The following is an 18,177-nucleotide window of genomic DNA, read 5'->3' on the forward strand; positions in this document are numbered from 1 at the left end:
GAGTCCTCTTCCACTCATTATGGCGACATTATGGAGCTGGTGGATGTTGGAGACCTTGCGCTCCCCCACCTTTCATTTAGGTCTGGAGACATGCTTGGCCAGCACATCACCTTCACCCAAGGCAGTGGTCGTCTTGGAGGTGTATTTGGGGTCGTTATGTTAGAATAGTGCCCTGTGGCCCAGTCTCCGAAGGGAGGGGATCATGCTCTGCTTCAGTATGTCACAGTACATGTTGGCATTCATGGTTTCCTCAATTATTATCTTTTATTTATATAGAGCCAACAGTTTACGCAGCGCTTAATACAATACATAAATTCAAGGGGTATGACAAGACAAGAATTGACAGACTAAGACAAACCGATACATTAGGTGGAGAGAGCCCTGCTAGCAAGCTTACAATCTTGAGGGAATGGGGTGACAAACATGAGGCACAGAGAAAGGGTGAGAGGTAGTGTGGTGGTTGTACTAATGACAAGGAAGTTCTTGCAGCTAAGATGGTATGCTTCTCTGAAGTGGGTTTTGAGATGTTTCTTGAATGTTGGGAGGGAGGGCGAATGCTGAAGGTTCTTTGGGAGTAGATTCCAGAGATATGGGGCAGCTGAAGTGAAACCTTGTGATAAGTGAGGAGGAGAGCCTTAGCCCATGGGAAGAATGTAGTGTTCGAGTAGGAGAGTATTTGCTTATGAGTGCAGAAATGTATGGAAGAACAGTATTATTGAGGGCCTTATATGTCAGTACCAGGATTTTAAATGCAATTCTAAAGGTAACTGGGAGTCAGTGGAGGGTCTCACAGAGTGGGGAAGTGTGTTAAGCGTGTTTCCTTGACGTGCAAGGAAGATAAGTCTAGCAGCGGCATTTAGGACAGACTGTAGAGGAGAGAGTCGATGCAGTAGTCAAGACAGAAATTATAAGTGAATGAACCAGAGTTTTTGTGGATTCTTGGGAGAGATGTTTTTTTTTTAGGTGCAAGCGGCAGGATCTGGTGAGGAACTGAATATGAGGGATGAAGGAAAGGTTAGAGTCAAGGATGACCCTAAGGCATCGGGCCTGGTTAGTAGGAGAGATAGTCGTGTTGTTAATGGTGATAGAGAATTCAGGTAGTGGAGTGGAGATGGAGGGAGGGAAGATAATGAGTTCAGTTTTAGAAAGATTACGTTTCTGGTAGCGTTGTGAAACCCATGAAGAAATAGCAGACAAGCCATTGGTAATACGGGACATGAAAGATGGAGAGAGATCAGGAGAAGACAGGTAGATTTGGGTATCATCCGCATATAGATGATACTGGAGGCCAAATGAGCTGATTAGTTTGCCAAGAGATGAAGTATAAAGAGAGAACAGCAGAGGGCCAAGGACTGAACCGCTGATGGTACAGTTCCAGATGATAGAGAAAGATTAAACAGGTGGGTAAGCGATGGACATAGAGACTTTGTGAGGTGTGATGGGATGGGGTCAAGGGGACAGGTTGTTGGGCGAGAGGAAGAAAGAAGAGTGGCTCTCTTCTTCGGTTGTAGGGGAAAAGGCAGTCTCGATCTTCTCTTTGAAGTAGGTAGCAAGATCTTGGGCAGTGAGAGAGGTTTGTGGTTTGGGTGTGGAGGGACAGTGAAGGGAGTTGAAAGTAGAAAAAAAGGCGTTGTGGGTTGGAAGAAAGGGAGGATATGAGAGTGGAGAAGTAGAGCTGTTTGGCGGGCAGAGTTGTAAGTGTGAAGCATGAATTTAAAGAAGAGTAAAGTCTTCGCTGGATTTGGATTTTCTCAATGAACTGTAGCTCCCCATTGCCGGCAGCACTCATGCAGGCATAAACTATCACACTCCCACTACAATGCTTGACTGTAGGCAAGACACACCTTTGTATTCCTCACCTGGTTGCCCCCACACACGCTTGACACCATCTGAACCAAATAAGGTTATCTTGGTCTCATCGGACCACAGGATATGGTTCCAGTAATCCATGTCCTTAGTCTGCTTGTCTTCAGCAAACTGTTTGCGGGCTTTCTTGTGCATCACCTTTAGAAGAGGCTTCCTTCTGGGACGACAGCCATGCAGACCAATTTGATGTTGTGTGCGGCGTATAGTATGAGCACTGACAGGCTGACCCCCCCACCCCTTCAACCTTTGCAGCAAGGCTGGCAGCACTCCTCCATACGTCTGTTTCCCAAAGACAACCTCTGGATATGACACTGTGCACGTGCACTCAACTTCTTTGGGCGACCATGGCGAGGCCTGTTCTGAGTGGAACCTGTCCTGTGAAACCGCTGTATGGTCTTGCCCACAGTGCTGCAGCTCAGTCTCAAGGTCTTGGCAATCTTCTTATAGCCTAGGCAATCTTCTTATAGCATAGGCCATCTTTATATAGACCAACAATTCTTTTTTTCAGATCCTCAGAGAGTTCTTTGCCATGAGGTGCCATGCTGAACTCCCACTGAACAATATGAGACAGTGTGGGAGTGATAACAACAACCTGCTCCCCATTCACACCCGAGACCTTGTAACACTAACGAGTCACATGACACCGGGGAGGGAAAATGGTTAATTGGGCCCAATTTGGACATTTCCAGGCTATACATTCACTACTGTACATTGTGTCATTTCTTCAGTGTTGTCACGTGAAAAAATATAATAAATAAAGGCTCCAGGCACTCAAGGGTTCCAGCTCAGGCAGAGTTGATAAAGACCTCATTGTGAGGTCGAAACGTTGTTGCTGTCTTCCTTTAATAACTCTGCCTGAGCTGGAACCCTTGAGTGCCTGGATCCTTTATTTGTTTTGATCTACTGGGGAGCTGGCCCTTCCTGGCACAGTTAAGCACCCGAGTTCTTTTGGTGTGTGTGCAGATTCCTCATTCTGGTGACTCACATGAAAAAATATAATAACATATTTACAAAAACGTGAGGGCTGTACTCACTTTTGTGAAATACTGTATGTATACATATGATTGTTAATAGCAATCACACTGCTATCATGCCCAGGCAACCAGTACATGCTAGAACCTGGGCATGATAGAAGTGTTAGCAATCACACTAGCCTATCGTGCTAAGTCAGCCAGTACATGCTGGAATCTGGGTATGCCTGGGCATCATATGAGTGCGATTGATGTTAATTTATATATATATATTATATATATATATATATATATATATATAAATAGTTATTGAATTTTTTTTGTCCAATTTTGTTGTTACTTACTTTTATTAAAAAGGCGTGGGGGGGGTCATTTTTTGTTTCAGCCAAGCGAATCCTGAATTTTGCATCCCTAGAACTGGATGATTCCCCTTATGTCATGGTGACATTACTGGGGTTTTTTATTTTAAAATTTTATTACATATTTTATTACACAGGGAGGCACTTTAGCAACACTGCCTGAGCTTAAGAGGCGATCAACGATTTTTTTTTATGCATATAACCTTTCAATATGGTACGCGTAAATTTTTTTGGTGTTGCTGGATGCCTTTTGATCTGAGCAAAGCTACGCTAACGTTTAACAAGGAGTCCTGGAAGTGATGGTCTAACCCCCACCGAGAGGGGATTACATGACCACAAACCATTAACATGTTCATTTTTTATTTTTTTTAACATTATTTTACAGCATATCATGTAATCCCAACTCTCTGTGGGCCACGTCATCACTTCAAGGACTCCTTGTTCTTTACAACTGAAATTAGTTCTTAATGACTTTGGCTGTGTGCTTGGGGTAGTTGTCATGCTGCAGGATGCCATCAGATGCCTCCCTGATGGTACTGCATGGATAAGTATCTGTCTGTATTTCTCAACATTGAGGAGACCATTAATTCTGATCAAAACCCCCACACTTCATTCGCGGAAATGTTTTAAATCACTCGCTTTTGTTTTTTTGCATTTTTAAATGATAAAAATAAACTATTAACATGCATTCTTACTTTACAGAATTTTTTTCACCCTGCCTAGACTATTTGTCTGAAAGAAAGAAAAAAAAAATTGGGGTAGATAAACAAAATGAGGGGATTACAGTGGGATTAAATTGCTGTAAAGGCCTCCCCTAGTACAAATATGTAAAACAGTTTATGTCCTCAAGGGGTTAAAAGAAACAATCTTTGTTCTGGCCTTATCCATAACAGTCGATATGCACTACAGAAAGCACAGTTTTTACCTTGTGGCACAATCGTTTTTGCTTGGGTGTAAAACATTAGATATATGCCTGAAAAAGGGGCATCACGCAGGAGTGTAGCAGTAAGACCACTGAAAAGGCCACGTGGACCCTCTGTTCTGTAAATATTCTGCAAAGCGCCATACACGCTTCTGTAGCCATATTTGCCACTCTGTGAACAGGGTAAGATGTGAGACAAACAGTTAGTACATAAAAAATAGCCATCCATATACAGTACATTCCCTTTGCTATTCTGTGATTTGTATTAAATGACAGCGCTACTCTTGGCCATTCAGAGGCAGCACCATCCTGCACTCCACTGCAAATTTACCGTAGAATATGCAGCATTATGGGCAATCCATGCCGCTTCCCATGCACATCTTTTCTGTTGTACTCTGAAGTGTCTACTACGTAGCTAGGTGAGACCACAAGATGTGTGCAAAAGAAGCACACATCTAAATGTATAGGTGAAATATACATAAGTCAGAGAGAGAAAAGAAAAACATGGAAGGGAAGGAGAGAAACAGAAAAGATCAAAAGAGGGATAATCGATCAGGTAGAAGAATAAAGTGGGAGATGGAACAAGGAAGGGGAGGGAGAAAAAAAATGCACATCATTATAAGAGCATAGAAAGGTTTGCATACATCCCACTCAATTGTATTTTACACACTGAGTTTTTGCAATTTATGACAGTTATACCATTCTTACCTCATAACGTGTCTTTACAACTGTGAAAGGTAGCATGCAGACACCTGCAACGGTTCTGGACCCTGCCCCCAACAGAACAGACTCCACAGGGGTAGGATCTTGTTCCTTGAAATAATGTTGCTTCAGTGCATATAAGGTGCTGAAGTAAAGACCAACACCAGGAATACAACGTAGAAATGACTATAGGGGGAAAAAGTCCATAAAAATGAATTAATATGATTAAGGAGGAGAAAAGTTCTACCAAATACAAATATTTTCATGAGAATTACAAAAAGAAGAGTGGACCTTCCCATCACAATGATATTTTCCCATGCATCTAGTGGACAGCATATGCTATAGTGGAATATGGCTGTCCTGTACAGTACACTAGACATCAATATCTGCATAAAAGACTGCAAAAATGAAATGAATGGAACATACATCTTAAGCAACCATAAAAATTAGGGAATCTATTTTTAGATAAGGTACTGTAACACATTATTTTACTTTACATGTAGGAAGTGCTTGTGGGTTGTTTTTCCATTAATTCTTTCAAAGTGCAAGTAAAATAATCATAATGTTTATTAATCCTACCAATTTTTCAGACAGACATGGTCTTTGTCAGGGCAAAGCAATATTTTACAGGAAAATGTAAAAATGAACCGACCTTTAATACAGTTAGGATGTTTTGGAGCTGTTCCTTGGGTGCCACAACACTCAAGGAGTCCCTCCCTTTTCATGGTCAAAAAATTCCCTTATTTTTAGCAAAACTAATTACCAATTCAAAAGAAATCCATATACCGTATTTCCCCATGTATAAGACGCACCTTTTTTTTCAAAAAATCCGGGGTCTAAGAACTAGGTGCGTCTTATACAGTGGTTGTAGATTGCAGTTACTACTTCCCAGTCCTTTCTGATTAACAGTCTCTCCCACCACACTGATGATTGGCCCCACCCCCTTCCTGATAGCGTCCACATGGCTAAGCAACTCATCTAACAGTAAGTAAAAAATGTATATTTGGGCTGCTGGAAGTTAGGGGAAGTGGGGGTTAATTTCGGGGCAGTTATGGTTGATGGGGTCTTAAGGGTTAATGTAGGGGCAGTTATGGTTGATCGGGTCTTTAGGGTTAATTTAGGGGCAGTAATACATTTTTTTTCAAATTTCGGGCCCCAAAATTAAGGTGCGTTTTATACATGGGGAAATACGGCATTTCATTCTGAAATAATTTGACACGTCTGGTAACTAAATTATTTCAGATCACAAAAGGAAATACATTTTAGAATTACAACAGTAACTCATGTTCCTCAATATTCAGTACATATATAAATTTTTAATAGGAAAAGCCACTTGTAATTGGAATACTAACCTAAATAAGTCTTTAGCTGGACAGGCAGTAACCATGGTGTCCCTTGGTATATGGTTGACATTTAATACAAATATCATACATAAGTTATAATTCACACACATTGGCAAAAAACTTGTGGGCGCAGGCTTTTTTTTCGGGAGTTGTAGGCGAGAGTGGGCGGGCATACAATGTACCTGCAGGTCCCGGTAATCCCGTGCATTCCCGCAAGGCTGCCATCGCGTTGCTCCCTCACAGCGTCTCTTCTCTTGTCACGTGATTTCACGTCATGTCACATGACTCTGCTCCGTTTTGGGGCGGAACAAGAGAAGAGACGCTGTGAGGGAGCACTGCGAAGGCAGCCTTGCGGGAAAGGAGTGGGCGGGATTGACCACATATGTGGCGGGACGGGCAGGAATGGAACACACACATTGCGGGAGCAAGCATACATATATCCTTTAAATGTAAACCTAGTCCAATAATCACAATCTCAAATGTTCAATATAGGCAGAATCTTAATATTTGTCCCCCTTGTCATCTTGAGGTTTTAAGAACTAATTTGTTGTATAAATAAACATTTGAAATTGTGATTTCACACCCTTTGTGCAACTGTTAGCAATGGTGTGGCCGAAACACCTAAACTCAATAATTAGGAGGGGTGTCCACATGCTTTTGGTCATATAGTGTATAAGGTACTTCTAAACTGAAAAGACATTTCATCAACCCAACTACTTCATAATAGTCACTTCAAAGTCATACAAATGTGGTTTCTAATTTTTTTGTAAATATATTTTACATGTTAAATGGGGCATCAAAAGAAAGCCCTACCTGCCCTTGGAAAAACAATGTAACAGGACCCAATACTGTTACTCTATATTATTATTATTATTACCGGTATTATGCATTTTGCATCAGAGCCTATTGGCAGATGTCTTTCTTGTCTTGATAGCCCTAGCTATACTCGAGTTTAGTTGGCCCTTTCCACCTCCAAACTAACTGCAAGCCTGTGGCTGGTCCCTGTGTTTAACCATAATGAATTTGAACCTGGGAAGGTAAAACAAACATTTAAAGGTTTTTGGGTTCAAAAAGCCTCAGTACTGAAGGGGGATATTTTAGCCTGTTTTTTTATTTTTATTGGGGGCTAGCGTTGTGGTAGGGGTGCTGTGATATCACAATACCTGACCCCTGCACGGTAGCAGGAATCAGGCTTTTTTTAACGGACAGTTAATCTTATGGTAAAATAAGAAATACCATGGATTCACTTTTTTTTGTTGCAAAAGGGCTGATGATTGTCTGTGAATTACAACTCAGTCATACTGATGATAAAATTGTTGTAGTTGTAACCCACAAAAGCAGGTGTACCAGAGGAGCAAAAGGTTGGCATGCAGGGGAGGGCTGGCACCACCTGACCTGGTGTCAGTTAAAGGCAAGTAGACTCCCCCTCCTTTAACCCCTTGATGACAATTGCCGGTCCGGGCACGTCACGGAAAATCATGTCGATAACGACAAATGACGTGCCAGGACCGGCACGTCATTAAACGGGTGCAGAAAGCGATCTATTTTCGCTTTCTGCACCGAAACGGCGTTGCTGTAATGCCTCGACCTCGAGGCATTCAGCAACGCCATTATCGGCACAAAGGGGCCATCTCTGGCCCCTCCCCGGGGCATCAACATCCGCCATACTTTGTATGGCGGCGGACGCCCGTTTTAAAAGCCTAAACTTAAATGGTGTCGCTGGAATGCCTCGATCAGGAGGCATCCAGCGACACCAAACACTTACCTTTGGATGGGCTGTGACCGCTCCGGAGAGCGGTCACAGCCGCAGCTGCCGGTGATCTTCGCCATCTGCAAGATGGCGGCGGTCCGGGAAAATTCAATAAAGAAACAATAAAGTCTAAAAAGTTCGCTAGACGGTCTCCAGACCCTCTAGAGAACTCTGGCTCCACTTGCAGGTTGAATATAGGTACTGCATTCAACCATGCAAGTCAATGGAGCTCAGCTTTCTAATCACAGTGTGATTAGAAAAAATAAATTAAAAATAAAATAAAATTAATAATTAGAAAAAAAATAGTAAAAAAACAGTAAAATGTAAAAATAATTTCCCACTGATGTCACTATCAGGGGAACCTTCAAGTTGAAAAAAAATGTTAAAAAAATAAAAAAAAAAGGCAAAAAAAAAATATATATATAAAAAATATATTTTTGTGAGCAAGTCCTAAAATTAGCATATTAGCTTAAAACAATTCTCGCATGGAAAGAGTTAAAATACTGGCATATTAAATGCCCATGGGGTGTCTACTTTTAAAAAATGTATGATTTGATGGGGTAAATTGAATTGGCCGGGTTCAACAAGGTCCCAATTAACACGGGGGGAAGGATGGCCACACATCTAATTTCCAATTAGAAAAATGCACACGTACCAAATGTGGCCTTTTAGTTCCCCCCAAAAATGACAAACCCATGCATGTGGGGTATCACTGTACTCAGGAGATGTTGCTGAACACATATTGGGGTGTCGTGTGACAGCGGCATATACCAAGAGCTGTAAATTCATACATAAAGTAGGTGTGTGTGGGAAAAATACACACACAAAAATACTACTGCAAACTTTAAAAAAATGCTGGTGGTAAAATGTGTGCATGCAAAGAGTTAAAATACCAGCATTTAAAATACCCTGGGGTGTCTAGTTTTCAAAAATATATGGTTTTGTTGGGCATACTGAAATGGCCCGGCTCAAAGATGTACCAAATAGGGCATGGGCAGTGGATCCCCAAATGCCAAAGTGCAACATTGAAAAATGCGGATCCGCTGCCCATGCACCAAATGTGGCCCTTTTGCCCCCAAACAGCCAGGCAAAACATTAATGTGAGGTATTGCTGTACTCAGGAGATGTTGCTGAACACATATTGGGGTGTTTTATGACAGTGACATATACCAGAACTTGTTTATTTATACCTAAAGTAAAATGTGTGTGAAAAAACAAATGCAAAAAAATTACTACCATAAAGTTTGACAAAGGCTGATGGTAGAATAAGTGCTTGGAAAGGGTTAAAATACCAGCATTTGGAATACCCTGGGCTGTCTAGTTTTCAAAAATATATGACTTGATGGGGTAAATTGCATTGGCCGGCTTCAAAGATACCCGAAATGGCACATGGGGGGAAGAATTACCAGATTTGGAAAAAATGGCTTTGAAATAGCAAAACGCTACCTGTACTTATTGCTCCATAACGTGCAGAAAAAACAAAAAAAACATAAAAACATTGGGTATTTCTAAACTCAGGACAAATAGTAGAATCTATTTAGCAGGTTTTTTTATTACCTTTTATAGATGAGTAAAAGATTTTTCAACTAAAAGTTAGAAACAGTCATTTTTTTCTAAATTTTTCACCATATTTTATACTTTTTTTAATAGTAAATAATACGATACAATCAAAACAATGTCATCTAAAGAAAGCCCTTCTTGTCCTGAAAAAAACAATATCTAATGTGTGTGGGTTCAGTAAACGGGAAAGAAGAAAATTACAACTAAACACGAGCAGCGCAGAAATGTTAAAACGGCCATTGTCACGAAGGGTACAAAAAGTAAAATCAGCCTTTGTCACGAAGGGGTTAATCCACATAAGCACTAGCCAATAAATCTACACACACTAACATTTACACACATTAATGCTGACACACAAACACATGTGTTAACCACACTTTAACAATGGTACATGACACTGCATTCCTGCCTCCCCTGGCTGGTACAAAATTGTTCACAATGTGCTGGTACAACCAGGAGGTCCACGTTGTGCTGGCCCTTTGTGAAAATCTTTGGACTAGCCTGGGCGGCTTTTTATCTAAAGTGAGTTTGTATAGCATATTTATTATGTAATTGAACCCCTTTTTTTCTATGTGCCTAACCTGTCCTATGCTGTGTGCAGTGAAATGAGCCTGTCCATTTAATGAGCCCTGTAGATATAAGAAGATTATACAACAACAAGTATTTTGTAATCTGGGGGTGCAGCTGAACAGGGTTTGGTCATTTTATTGTTTATCCACAAAACCTGTGCAAAAAATGGTAAATGCAAAAAAGTTTTTAGTCGCCTAATGGTTGTATAACAAAAGCCTAATAGCTCCCAGCTGAATACCCCAAATTTGTCTACTTTTTTGTTTTATTTGTTTGTGATTACCATGACAAGCCAGTATACTAACAGTTAAAATAATGAGATGATAATGTTTTTAAAAAAATACTTTAAACAGCAATATAGGTAATCTAATGTTTGCGTTATAATTGCCAAATGGTAGTGCATGTACATAAAAAGGTATTTCCAAATGAGTTACCTAAATTAATGTGTTTTGGTGAATTCTGCTATTTAAGTGACAATTATCATAGAAAAATAAAAAATTTGGCACTTTTATCAGTTTTTTCTAAATAGTTATAAATAACTACTTATAAATGTTAAACTATACATCTAAACGTGGTATTAAAAGAAAGCGGCGGTTCCTATTTTTCAAAAATACATGGTTTGATGGGGTAAGTAGAATTGAGCAACTTCAAAAATAAGGCATGGGGGCAGAATGACCACGTCAAAATTCAAAGTAAAAAAACTGAATTGCGCATGTCTCAAATGTGGTCTTTTAGCCCCCAAACAACTAGGCAAACCTATGCATTGGTGATATCACTGTACTCAAAATAAGTTGCTGAACACATATTGGGGTTTTGTTTGGAAGCGACATACATCAAGAGCTGTAAATTAATACCTTAAGTTAGGGACGCACCAATATATCGGTGGCTGAAATATATCGGCCGAAAATGGCATTATCGGCAAAATGCTGAATCAAAAAAAAAAAAAAAAAAAAGGCCGAAAATAATCGTCTGCAGGGGCTGGGCTGCTTACTTGTGCGAGCAGCGTCTCTTGTACCGGCAGGAACTCACCGGAGTCATGTGAATGCACATCACATGACTCTGCCCACTTCCTTCTTCCCCTGGGGGCGGGGCTAGAGAAGTTGCTCGTACAGCCGGGACCCTGCAGAAGTCAGCCAGTACATGCTGGAATCTGGGTATGCCTTGGCATGATAGGAGCGTGATTGCTGTATATATATATATATATATATATATATATATATATATATATATATATATATATATATTGTTGATTTTTTTGTCTAATTTTGGTGTGTTACTTACTTTTAATAAAAGCGTGGCTATTTTATTTTTTTATTTTGATTTTTTAAAGGTTGGGGGTCATTTTCAGTTTCAGTGACTCCTGAAATTTCGGTACAACGTGTGTGGCGCAAAAAAAAAAAATTGCTACCACATACTTTGGCAAAGGCTGGTGGTAAAATTAGTCTATAGAAAGAGTTAAATTACCAGTATTTGAAATACCCTGGAGTGTGTAGTTTTGAAGACTATATGGTTTGATGGGGTAAATTGAATTGGCCGGCTTCAAAGGTGTCCCAAATAGCACATGGGTGTTTTTTATTTTTTTGATTAATCGGATAAAAAAAAAAATATGTATGGCTGCAACTAACGATTATTTTAATAATAGATTAGTTGGCCGATTATTTTTTCGATTAATCGGATAAAAAAAATGCAATTTTTTTTCAATTTAAAATAATGTAATAAAAAAAACGTACAATTTACACTTTCATCTCTTTATTGCAATGGCCTCTCTCTCTCTCTATTCACCTTCTTATTTTACTGACATAATAAAAGCTACAAGAACCCAAACACTGTGTTTCTCAAACTAGGTTTTAATGCAAAGTTATTAGTAAATATTAATTCATATGTTAACTATTTTTCATATTTAATAAAAACTATGAGAAGAAAGCCTTGTTTAAATTTTTTTTTATTTACCAAACTGCCCCCGGTTATGCACATCTGACCCCCAGCTTGCCACTCTGCCCCCATATATGCCTTATACCTCTTATATGCCAGATTCCACTGTGCCCCCTGATATGCCACTGTGCCCCTGATATGCCTTATACTCCTTATATGCCAGTGATATGCAACTGAGCCCCCTGATATACCTTTTACCCCAGATATGAAATTCATAATACCCCCCGATATGAAATTCATAATACCCCCCATACACCACTATAACCCACCCATACACCACTCTGGCTCCTCCCCCTCCCATACACCACTCTGCCTCCTCCCCCCTCCCATACACCACTTTGCCTCTTCCCCCTCCCATATACCACTTTGCCTCCTCCCCCTCCCATACACCACTTTGCCTCCTCCCCCCTCCCATACTCCACTCTGCCTCCTGTCAGCAACGGAGGTTCACAAGACACCAGGGAGCCGGGTAGAGAGGCAGAGTGGCGTATGGGAGGGGGAGGAGCCAGAGTGGTGTGTGGGAGGGTGGCTCCCATACACCCCTCTGACTCCTCCCCCCTCCCATACACCGCTCTGCCTCTCTACCCGGCTCCGTTACTGACAAAACTTTCACTGCAGCTTCATAGAAGCCTCAGCGTAAGTGAAGGTGAGTAACGGAGGCTGTCTGTGCGATGCAGACCCCCCCCCGGCTGACAGAGAGGATGATTCTCTGTCAGCCGGTGGGGGTCTGCACGATGCGCACAGCCAACCTCCGTTACTGCCCTTCACTTACGCTGAGGCTGCAGTGAAAGTGCCTGTCAGTAACGAGTCGGGAGAGAGGCAGAGTGATGTATGGGAGGGGGGAGAGAGACGGAAGCGAGAGACCAGCCGACAGTGAGGGGAATCCAGGTCACCTGCAGCGTTGCGGGGGATCTGGATTCTAGTATTATAATCCGATCTCTGTTTGAGGTCGGATTATATAAGGAGAGGAGTTTTTCAGAGCATTTGCTCTGAAAAAAAACTTCTTTTTATAATCGATAAAAATCGATTCGATTAATCGATAATTAAAATCTTTGAAAACGATTTTCATTATCGATTATTATCGATTTTATCGATTAGTTGTTTCAGCCCTAAAAATATGCAAATATTTTGTTTAGTTAAAATTTAATGGGTGTTAAAATCAACCACCAGAATAAAAAAGTTAGTGTCATTGTACTTTTGTGCACACAACACTTATCTCTATCACAACGGCATTTCTCTAATGGAGTTCTTGTTTAAGTGAAATAATAAAAAAAGCTATATTTTACAAGAACCCAAACACAATATTTCTAGAACTAGGTTTTAATACATAAAAAGGTTTTACTAGTAAATATGAATTCACATGTACACTTTTTTTTTTTTTATATTTAATAAAAATGTATTTCCTTTTATTTGCCACTCTGCCCCCCCCCGTTATGCACATCTGCCAGATGTGCCACTATGCCCCCGATATGCCTTATACCTCCATATATGCCACCCCAGACTTGCCCCCGTGCTCCCTTGTGTCTAGTGGGGGTAGCTGGTGAACATTTGTGCAACGCGCATAGACAACCTCTGCTGCTGCCTGACACTTTTGCTGGAGCTTCTATGATGGAGCACTGGAAGGTCACGTCATGCTGACAATGGAGGGCAGTAGGGGAGGTTGTCTGTGCACATAACACAGGCGTCCACCGACTGCCTAAGAATGTCTACAGCAGGTCAATGTCTGCGCAATGCACGCAACCTCCGCTGCTGCTGGCCGGCACTTCCGAAAGAGCACCAGAGGGTCATGTCATGCCGGCCCTCTGTCATAGAAACCCAGGCGGAAGTGGAGGGCAGTAGAGTCCACCGGCTGCCAGAGAGGAGGATCAAGGTCCCTTGCAGCGCTGTGGGGGATCTGGATCTTAGTGTTATAGTCCAGGTCGGGCGAGAGAGAGAGAGAGAGAATTACAGGAAGGACGCAAAAATAATAAAAAAAAAAAACAGCTTGGTCTTTAACCCCATGATGACAATTGCCGGTCCGGGCACGTCACGGAAAATCATGTCGTTAACGACAAATGACGTGCCAGGACCGTCATTTGTTAAAACGGGTAAAAAAAATAAATAAATAAAATCGATCCGTGATCGATTTTGTTACCCAAACGGCGTTGCTGTAATGCCTCGACCTCGAGGCATTCAGCAACGCCATGATCGGAATCAGGGGTCATGTCTGGCCCCTCCCCGGGGCGTCAACATCCGCCATACAATGTATGGCGTACAATGTACGTTTTAAAAGCGTTTAGGAGGCGATCAACGATCACCTCCTAAACTTAAATGGTGTCGCTGGAATGCCTCGATCAGGAGGCATCCAGCGACACCAAACACTTACCTCTTGATGGACTGTGACCGCTCCGGAGAGCGGTCACAGCCGCAGCTGCCGGTGATCTTCGCCATCAGCAAGATGGCGGCACCCGGGAAAAAAAATAATAAAGACGAAAAAGTTCGCTAGACGGTCTCCTGACCCTCTAGAGAACTCTGGCTCCACTTGCAGGTTGAATACAGGTACTGCATTCAACCATGCAAGTCAATGGAGCTCAACTTTCTAATCACAGTGTGATTAGAAAAAAATAAATTAAAAATAAAATAAATAATCATTAGAAAAAAAATAGTAAAAAAACAGTAAAATGTAAAAATAATTTCCCTCTGATGTCACTATCAGTGGAACCTTCAAGTTGAAAAAAAATCTTAAAAATGTTTTAAAAAAGGCAAAAAAAATTTAAAATATATATATAAAAAATATATTTTTGTGAGCAAGTCCTAAAATTAGCACATTAGCTTAAAAAACAATTCTCGCATGGAAAGAGTTAAAATACTGGCATATTAAATGCCCAAGGGGTGTCTACTTTTAAAAAATGTATGATTTGATGGGGTAAATTGAATTGGCCGGATTCAACAAGGTCCCAAATAACACGGGGGGGAAGGATGGCCACACATCTAATTTCCAATTAGAAAAATGCACACGTACCAAATGTGGCCTTTTAGTTCCCCCCAAAAATGACAAACCCATGCATGTGGGGTATCACTGTACTCAGGAGATGTTGCTGAACACATATTGGGGTGTCGTGTGACAGCGGCATATACCAGGAGCTGTAAATTCATACATAAAGTAGGTGTGTGTGGGAAAAATACACACACAAAAATACTACTGCAAACTTTGAAAAAATGCTGGTGGTAAAATGTGTGCATGCAAAGAGTTAAAATACCAGCATTTAAAATACCCTGGGGTGTCTAGTTTTCAAAAATATATGGCTTTATTGGGCACACTGAAATGGCCCGGCTCAAAGATGTACCAAATAGGGCATGGGCAGTGGATCCCCAAATGCCAAAGTTCCACATTGAAAAATGTGCACGCTCCAAATGTGGCCCTTTTGCCCCCAAACAGCCAGGCAAAATCATTCATGTGGGGTATCACTGCGCTCAGGAGATGTTGCTGAACACATATTGGGGTGTTTTGTGATAGTGACATATACGAGAACTTTTTAATTCATACCTGAAGTAAAATGTGTGTGACAAAACAAATGCAAAAAAATTACTACCACAAAGTTTGACAAAGGCTGGTGGTAGATATGGTGCATGGAAAGAGTTAAAATACTAGCATTTGAAATACCCTGGGGTGTCTAGTTTTCAAAAATATATGGCTTTATTGGGCACACTGAAATGGCCCGGCTCAAAGATGTGCCAAATAGGGCATGGGCAGTGGATCCCCAAATGCCAAAGTTCAACATTGAAAATGCGCATGCCCCAAATGTGGCCCTTTTTCCCCCAAACACCCAGGCAAAATCATTCATGTGAGGTATCGCTGTACTCAGATGTTGCTAAACACATATTGGGGTGTTTTATGATAGTGACATATACCAGAACCTATTTATTCATACCTAAAGTAAAGTGTGTGAAAAAACAAATGCAAAAAAAATGACTACCATAAAGTTTGACAAAGGCTGATGGTAGAATTAGTGCTTGGAAAGGGTTAAAATACTAGCACTTGGAATACCCTGGGCTGTCTAGTTTTCAAAAATATATGATTTGATGGGGTAAATTGCATTGGCCGGCTTCAAAGATACCCGAAATGGCACATGGGGGGAAGAATTACCAGATTTGGAAAAAAAGGCTTTGAAATAGCAAAACGCTACCTGTACTTTTTGCCCCATAATGTGTAGAAAAAAGCAAAAAAAACATAAAAACATTGGGTATTTCTAAACTCAGGACAAATAGTAGAATCTATTTAGCAGGTTTTTTCATTACCTTTTATAGATGAGTAAGATTTTTCAACTAAAAGTTAGAAACAGTCATTTTTTTCTAAATTTTTCACCATATTTTATACTTTTTTAATAGTAAATAATATGATACAATCAAAACAATGTCATCTAAAGAAAGCCCTTCTTGTCCTGAAAAAAACAATATCTAATGTGTGTGGGTTCAGTAAACGGGAAAGAAGAAAATTACAACTAAACACGAGCAGCGCAGAAATGTTAAAACGGCCATTGTCACGAAGGGTACAAAAAGTAAAATCAGCCTTTGTCACGAAGGGGTTAAGGGATTAAATAATGCATATTAAAATACAGAATACTATAATATGCATGCTTTTTTTGTTGGGATGCCAAACAAACTCTCTCTTTAATATAAGTGCAAAAAGTTTCAGGCTTATGTACTTAACACAAAATGCACAGTATCAAAAGTATCAAAAGGTGGTACTTACCGGTGAGACACCTTTCCACAGCCCCAAAATGTTTTCATTACGGATAACATTGAGAAACAGGTTTAACATCCCAGGACGGATTCTGTAGAAGAGTATGGATGTCAAACAATTTGTAACTAAAGATACTGTATATGTCCTGTGTGCATTGTTCCACAGATGGCTGTGTAAACACCCTAATTTAAGAAAATGTTTGTTTTTATACATAAATAGATGTATTGGTTTTATTAGGTAAACAAATGTAAATGGTATCATAAGTACAGTTGCATACACTAAGTACACTGGTATACTCATACTCGTCTAGGTCCGCCCCAGTTTATCATTCTAAGCCGCCCCGTGGCAACCCCAATGCAACTTTAACTTGTCAAGTTGCTGTGTGATCGAATTCTATATTCCTTAGTGTGGCTGACGGCACCAACGTGACCAATAACAATCCACGAATGTTCTTCCAGTTCTATGGCTCATGGGTAAGATTTGTACCCTTTCAAAAGAAAATCTCTGGGAGAATCTTTTCACATGGATAAACTAAATAATGAGACCATGACACCTCCGCTACGACAGCTATCTATGTAGATTGTTTTATCGAGTATCTTCGTATGCTTTTGAGAACAAAAAAAATACCTCATTGTGGAGAACTGATGACTCTGTAACCTGGTTTTGACAAGATCAAGAGGCTGAAACAGGAGTGTGGAGCATGTACCGCTGACAGAGCCACATAAGAAAGCCTTAAGCACTGGATGCATCTTGGAGAACCGGTCACTGGGAATAAGCGGCTCGACCGACATCGCCAAATTGCACATCTCCTCGGGGATGGTTGTTCTACACACACATTTTTAGTGACCAGCTCTTCATTCGTCGACGTTGGTTGTATAATCCCGCTGCTAACGCCGTTTTACCATGCTTTAGCAGAACAACCAATAAAAAAAAAAGAGCAGGAAACGTGAGACTTACGATTTAGCGTCTGTCAAAAAAATAAACAGTCAGCCAATCCTGGTTGTTTTAGGCGTGACACAATAAACAAACCTGTCATAGGACAACTGCTGCAGCTATAGGAAGAGGAAGTGAAAATAATGAAAGTTGGTGGCCGCCATCTTTATTCGGGGAGCGAGATCATTTGTTGCCACACTATGGAGCTTTGGGCTCTAGATAATTGTACAAAAAGGCTGGATCTCCCCTCTATCCTTTAGTCTTCTGTTCCATTTATCCCTCTTTGTCATTTTCTTTTATCTTCATGCCTGCCTTTTACATTTAACAATTTTTATTCTGCCCTCTCCCGGGACGTACTAAACAGCATATTGGGGATGATGGGATGATGGGATGATTGGCTGCAATGTTCAGCACTATCAATAGGTGTCAGTATACTTTTTACACTCATGGTAAATCAAAGCATGTTCTTTTTGGTAGTTCTTGATACTAAGTTGCAACGAATACATTGCAAAAAGAAGCTGCAAATGTTTAACTATTTACTTGCTGAAA

At 40.6% G+C, this 18,177-nt stretch overlaps 1 protein-coding gene across 2 annotated transcripts in view; it reads right to left on the reverse strand.

The window, feature by feature from the left end:
• Window positions 1-17,501, reverse strand: part of LOC149274208 (mitochondrial glycine transporter-like) — a 63,534-nt gene extending 46,033 nt beyond the window's left edge. Inside the window, exons 1-4 of one of the 2 annotated variants that reach the window (XM_089505707.1) lie at window positions 17,323-17,501; window positions 16,705-16,786; window positions 4,827-5,006; window positions 4,122-4,290 (exon numbers count right to left, since the gene is read on the reverse strand). In XM_089505707.1, coding sequence (XP_089361833.1) covers window positions 4,122-4,290; window positions 4,827-5,006; window positions 16,705-16,786; window positions 17,323-17,501 — 610 coding nt within the window. The remainder of the gene's footprint in view (window positions 1-4,121; window positions 4,291-4,826; window positions 5,007-16,704; window positions 16,787-17,322) is intronic. The other variant, XM_089505708.1, reaches the window with a different exon arrangement.
• Window positions 17,502-18,177: the final 676 nt, after the last annotated feature.

The sequence above is a fragment of the Sceloporus occidentalis genome, unplaced genomic scaffold (genome assembly GCF_023333645.1).
Source record: "Sceloporus occidentalis isolate IW3139 unplaced genomic scaffold, rSceOcc1.0.p SCAF_343, whole genome shotgun sequence".
Lineage (NCBI taxonomy): Eukaryota > Metazoa > Chordata > Lepidosauria > Squamata > Phrynosomatidae > Sceloporus > Sceloporus occidentalis.